The following is a 6,460-nucleotide window of genomic DNA, read 5'->3' on the forward strand; positions in this document are numbered from 1 at the left end:
GTAAACTAGTGAAAGAAACAATATGATACATATTGATTAGCTTGATGCATGAAGACATCCAGTAATTACACTTTTCACTTTTTTTTTTTAATCAGCATGATCTATCACTTTGTGCTCATAAATATGCTAATTTATCATCAATAAAACTAGAGTAATATTATGTGTATCCACTTTAGATACACAAATATATACATATTTATATGTATCATCATATAATTGAGTAATACTTTATTTTTAATACAAAATCACCTAATCATGCGATGACTCAGATAACTGTGTACACATTTATATATCTAAAGTGGGTATACAAAGTTTTATTAACAAAACTATATCCATTTTTAATGAGTATCAATTTGAGTATTGATAATTATGTCATTAAAAGATTTTAAATTTAAGATAAAATAATATTTAATTATAAAATGACATAATATTATTAATATTTAAATTGGTATTTATAATAAATGTATATAATTTTACTATCTATCAATAGGCATATAAATTTCCGTGGCATGATGCACGGTAGGTGAATGCAGTTTTTTCAGTATAACTGGGGTCGATGTAGTTTCTAGGGGGTTGTATGTGATTTTTAAGAGTTTCTTGCAATTTTTAAAATGATTCATTAATATTATCATCTAGACATCAAGAAGTGCTTTGGAATTAATCTTAAAATTATCAAATATATGGTTAAAGTTCTTTAAGACTACTTCCAGTCCCAAGTGAACAAAATGGCCACAATGGTATTTTAATGAATTCAGCACAAAATTATAGAGATTTTGGCATTAGGGTGTGAACCTAACACAGCAATTACTCAACTAGAGATTAAGCAGAGACAGCTGCTTTGCAGGTCTCTTCTTCGCAAGATTTTTCTTCATCTTTGGAGAAACTGGGAGGTTTTGGCGTGAGTCCAAGAATCTTGAACATGAGTTGATCAGCATCGAAATCATTGTTAGGAGTTGTTAAGAGCTTTTCACCGGTGAAGATGGAGTTTGCACCGGCAAGAAAGCATAACGCCTGCTCAGGTATGGAAAATCGAACTCTTCCTGCTGATAACCTGACCATTGCTTTTGGCATTACTATGCGTGCTGTTGCAATCATCCGCACCATCTCCCATATTTCAACTGGCTGAAAAGAAATTAAGAATTGACATGGTTCAGCTTCCCAATCTCAGAGAAAAAAAAAACATCTTTGTGTCGTTATGATGGCAAATTACACATACAATCAAACAATTATCATTTTCCAATTATGACAGTAAAAGCCAAAATCAGCAGCTGCAGCTACTTCCAAACATGAAGACTCCAGTAATATTTTTTTCATCATAATGCATGGATTTAACTAAAGCTAACAATTTTCGACATAACCCGTTAACCTACTATGACACAAAAAAAAAAAAAATCAGTTTAGGGTTGAGTTTTTTGCACAAATTCTAGTTCAGATTTTGTTCAAGTCAACTCAAAACTGAATCAGATCACTTTCGCATTGACAAAAAACCAAGCTGAACTGGCTTGAATGTATTACACCTGCATCAAGTGGAAGCTCTGTTGCAAAGTTAGAAGAATATAGAAAGGCAAAAAATACTACGATAGTTCAGATCTATTCTCAAGTGGAATCTATTAATTCTAGCGACACTTAATTAGCTCCCAGCAAGCTCTCTGTAAATTGTCCACCTTCACTGACATCAAGAAAAACAAAGATGATGTGTTCTATTTGTTGCCTCCTCTATTGAGCCCCAAATCAATTTCTCCTTCCACACCTTGTAAATGTGATGGAATGCAGAAAGTACCAGGCTTGGGAAGTGAAAGGAGAATAAAAGAGAGTGCTTACGAATATTCCATTGGAGTAGTGAACTTGTTGGAGCTAGAAGGACATATAGATGAATATTTCAAAGTATCTGACTTGGTTCAGCCTTAAAGCAACAATGCAAGAGAGGAGGGTGGTTAGTGTTCCTATCGATGACCTGCCAATTTTGGTTGAGCTACTTGTCCACACCTTCAAGGATGAGATTTGTTGTGAGCAGAAACCAGTTCATGTGAATGGTTTCTGCACCAAATTGTGGCATTAAGGAGTTGGATTATCTTTTGCTTAAAAGCGCTAGAAAATGGTGAAAACAAGACTCTAGAAACAAGGAAACATAGTTGACCAGTTCTTATAGTTAAATGTGGAGCTCATTAGATTTTGTGTTCTTAAAATAGCATTCACATGGCAAGTTGACTAACATAGTTCAAGATAATTCGGATTCTGTCTGGTCAACCTGAATATAGTTCGGATTGGGTTAAGATTAGTAGATTTTGACACGATTATAATTTGGGTAAGCTAAGGGTTGAGAATTTCTGATTCATAACCTGAATTAACACAAAACTAACATAACCCAATGACAAAAATTGTTAGGTCTAGTTTTAACCATTAGGTTGGGAGATTTTAATACAATTCTAATTTAGGATGAGTGAGGGCTAAGAGTCTCTTACTTAAAACCTGAACTGACATGACATGAAAATAACCCAATAATATGAACTACTATATCTAGATTTAACTATAATATTATCTATCCTTAAGTCAGATACAACTTAAAGCTTGACCTGCTTAACCCTCTCCAAGTAGTCCTCATGAATAATCCAATTATTCAATATAGCTTACAGGCCACAGAACATGTAAAATAAAGAGAACTTGAAAACCAAAGATAATATGCACTCAACCAACAATGTGTATGAGTATTGTGTAAGTCAGGATTAAAATCACCTTCTGATCTTGGAGGGGCGTGCCTTTCACTGCAAGAAGGGCATTGATGGGAACACTCTCTGGATGAGTTGGGAGAGTTGCCAAAGTATGCAACAAACCAACTCGGTCTTCCTCTGCCTCTCCAAGGCCTATTATTCCTCCTGTTAACAACATTTAAAAGTGACCCCAATATTCAAATTTGCTTTATCAAAGAAAAGATCCAATTTATCATTGAAGAAAAAGAAAGCAACAAGGTTTTCCAGGAGTCACCCTAGTGTTAAAACAGAAGACATGAAATTGATAAGCCAAAGTACCAAATGACACATGTTCAATTCAACACGATTGTTAAAAGACAAATTAATGATACAGATCATATCTTTTCACGTTAGGAAAACAGCATGGAAAGCCATCATGATGGCAGATTTGAAATAGTAAAAAAAAAAAAAGTTTATTTTCTTAATTTTTACATCAAGTGGCAAGTGATGTAAACCCAATTAAGGGAATATAAGAAATTTTATCATACAATAGTGTGGCACCAATAATTTTAATCGAGGACCTTTTGTCCAAAAAGTTCCCAGGCAAGTCAAACAAGACTGTCCAACATAAACATGGATCTATTCCTTTTTCATTTTTTACCACTGGTGGACTTTCCTATTCTCCCTATTCAATCCAGATGATACAGCCAGATAAAAAAATCTGTGCATACCAATTTTAAGAAGAAACTATTCAATCCAGATGATACAGCCAGATAAAAAAATCTGTGCATACCAATTTTAAGAAGAAACCAAATTCAACTTTTAGTACCAAATCACCTGAACAGACATTAATCCCAGCTTCACGGACATGTTTAAGGGTTTCCAAGCGTTCATCATAACTTCTTGTAGTGATAATATTCGGATAATATTCTCTGGAGGTATCAAGGTTATGGTTATATGCTGTAAGGCCTGCTTTCTTGAGTTCTAAAGCTTGCTGCTTCTCCAGCATGCCTAATGTACAGCATACCTCCATCCCCATTTCCCTGGTACATGGCAGATTCAGAAGACAGATTATCCATTAGATGAACATAATAAAAACCCTAACACAGGTTAATTGAAATGTCAGAATTTCACAGCACCAAAAAAATCGAAAGGACATCTGTGCATTATAGTCCTTTCAATTTGGGAAGGATAAAAAAAAAAATCATGATCAACAAAATTGACATAAAAAACTCAACTGAAAAGGCAGTAAATATAAATCAGCGGTGCCAGTCCACAGACATTTGCTGAACAGAAAGGATTAACAGCTGCAGAGCATATGTTATAAATTGACTGGAAATACTTGGCAATATTTTTTAGCTCTTTTTTTATTATTAACATAGTGAAATTTTCCTCAACACATGGCTTTACGTTATGATCAGAAGTCCTTTCCAAATAGTTCCAAGACAAGAAGAAAATAAACATAAACAAATATGACAATAAGAAGAAAAGAGAACTCATATGGTATGAATACAACCTGCTCACTCGTTTGATAAATTTGTGGTAATGTGTCTCCACAGTATGGTATAATGAACTCATTTATGTTAAAAAAGGTATTCAAGTACAACCAGATCTCAACTTCTTTTACCAAAATAATTTTTTCTTAAATGTTGACTTGTTACCTTATTTCTTTCACATATTCAAGGATGTTGTTGAAATTGGTCTTCCTCCCTATTGTGTCTCTCCATGCAGCACCCATACAAAAACGTGTACTGCCAGCCTCCTTTGCCTAATAAAAGAAATAAAGATGTTGACACCATAGTTATAGCATTGCATAAAACTATGACACCATGGTTATAGCATTGTGTTACATGTAATACAATATGAATCAACCAATAGTCCATAGATATTTGAAATAAAAACTAACTTGAGACTATAACAAACCAATCAGAGTCATTTTTCAGAAAAATATTCATTTGATCAATTTGTTCAAAACTTACACAGATTGTTTATGTTAGAGTAGAACTGGAATGATTAAATTGCTCTTTCACTGAACTCCATTGACTAATTAAAAAAAGTAATCTCCCTTAATTGATACTGTAAGTAACCAAGATAGCAAATAATTATCACTGTGAGGGGAAAAAAAACATAATACGTGCTGACACCTAAATTCAAGATCTCTTAGCAACGCAGCTGGGACACAAAGAGTAACTCGATACAACATAGAATAACATCAATCAATTATATTAAATAGTGTGATAAAAAGTAGTAAAATAAACTTCTTACTTTCTGTGCTGCCTGCATCACAGTTTCCTTAGTCATTAGCTTTTGTGCTTTTACTCCAGTGTTGTATCTTGAGGATTGAGGACAATACGAACAATCCTCACTACAGCCACCGGTCTTGATAGAGAGAAGAGTGCACTGCTGCACCTCCCTGAAGTTATGAGCGTGTCTGTGAACTTGAGCCTAAAATCAGAAACAACCTCCAATTAACTCAAGAATTTTATAACCACTGTTGCATTAGAAGTCACATCATCAAACAAGAAACATTTTAAGCAAACTAGAAAAATCTTGCACAGAACACCAAACTCATTAAGCTACCACTTGACTCTTAACAATTAGGCGACTTAAAGGTCTATTGGGTGGATTCAAGAGACCAGTAACCCTCGATACCGTAGGCCTTTTTGGAGCTAATTTGCCGTTCATACGCGTGGAGACAATGTGTCAGTCCATGGATTTTCCTTCCTATTGATTAATTTTTCTAGAGGGTCCAAGGGCTCTCGCATATAAACACCCACAACCAAAATTAACTTTACCAATTAACCATAATTATCACACTGAGAAGTCTACACAATCTCAGAAACCAATAAAAAGATTAGCACACAGATAAATAACGGACTTCCAAACAAGAAACTAAACTATCAAAACACAATTCTAAACATAACCCACAAAAATTAAAGCTGCAAACAAGAGATTAATAGTTGAAACTAACTCCATAGAAGAGGAGATCGAGAACAGGAGAGTCGTAAATGGACTTGATCTCATCTTTGGACCAGTCGTGTCTAGGGCCTTCTCTGATAGTTCTCTCAGATTCAACTGCAGCCGCTGAATAACACAAACGGGAAGAATGAAATGGGAAGAATTTGGACGGTCTTAAGCTTCGTTGAGAAGTTAAAATGGAGCGAATCTGCAGCATTTTTGTTGGTTTAGTTTGAGAATTTTGTCGATGAAAACTAGGAACAAGAGAAGAAAGTTGAAGAGTAAAACTCAACTACTTTCGCCACCAACCTTAGAGATTTATAGCCGCCAAAAGACTATTTCCATTCCAGGATTTGCTAAATGAAAATTTTCCACTTTTTAACTTTCAAGATTCCCGAATGTCGTCTTCGCGAAAGAAAATGCCATGGCATGGCTATTTTATTTTTTCCTTTTATGTTTGAATTCAACTATAATTTTTTAAAATATTGTAGGTGTTATATAAAATTTTTAAGAATTTTTAAAATCAGAAAAAGTTCAAAAGTATTTTAAAATTTTAATATTTTTCAAATAATTTTAAAAATAATAATTATATTTTAAAAAAATTAAATAAAAATAATATTTTAAAATTAGTTAGAGTTTTAATAATTTTAAGAGTCTATTAAATAAATATTTAAATTAATAAGTTTATTTTAATAATTTGGTATTTAAATAAGTGTTAATGTGATTTTTGTAATTTTAATTAAAAGGTGAAATAATCAATTTTTAGTAAAATAAAATAGAATTTACTATCGTAAATAAATGATGGGTGAGAATTT

At 33.3% G+C, this 6,460-nt stretch overlaps 1 protein-coding gene across 1 annotated transcript; it reads right to left on the bottom strand.

Moving 5' to 3' along the window:
• Window positions 1-657: 657 nt before the first annotated feature.
• On the bottom strand, window positions 658-6,044 carry LOC123220139 (biotin synthase, mitochondrial-like). The gene is made up of 6 exons (XM_044642166.1): window positions 5,659-6,044; window positions 4,953-5,132; window positions 4,349-4,455; window positions 3,525-3,730; window positions 2,734-2,873; window positions 658-1,122 (listed from the first exon to the last, which is right to left on the bottom strand). The coding sequence occupies exons 1-6, from the start codon at window positions 5,860-5,862 to the stop codon at window positions 820-822; spliced, it is 1,140 nt and encodes a 379-aa protein (XP_044498101.1). The 5' UTR covers window positions 5,863-6,044; the 3' UTR covers window positions 658-819.
• Window positions 6,045-6,460: the final 416 nt, after the last annotated feature.

The sequence above is a fragment of the Mangifera indica genome, chromosome 7 (genome assembly GCF_011075055.1).
Source record: "Mangifera indica cultivar Alphonso chromosome 7, CATAS_Mindica_2.1, whole genome shotgun sequence".
In the NCBI taxonomy this organism is placed as follows: domain Eukaryota; kingdom Viridiplantae; phylum Streptophyta; class Magnoliopsida; order Sapindales; family Anacardiaceae; genus Mangifera; species Mangifera indica.

Bases quoted from the DNA above. Each gene is read 5' to 3' on its own strand.
- LOC123220139 (XM_044642166.1), bottom strand. From the start codon at position 5,862: ATGCTGCAGATTCGCTCCATTTTAACTTCTCAACGAAGCTTAAGACCG. The intron at 5,133-5,658 runs GTTAGTTTCAAC...TTCTGATTTTAG, and splicing joins TCGATCTCCTCTTCTATGGA to GCTCAAGTTCACAGACACGC. The intron at 2,874-3,524 runs GTGATTTGGTAC...TGTTGTTAACAG, and splicing joins TGGGATTAATGTCTGTTCAG to GAGGAATAATAGGCCTTGGA.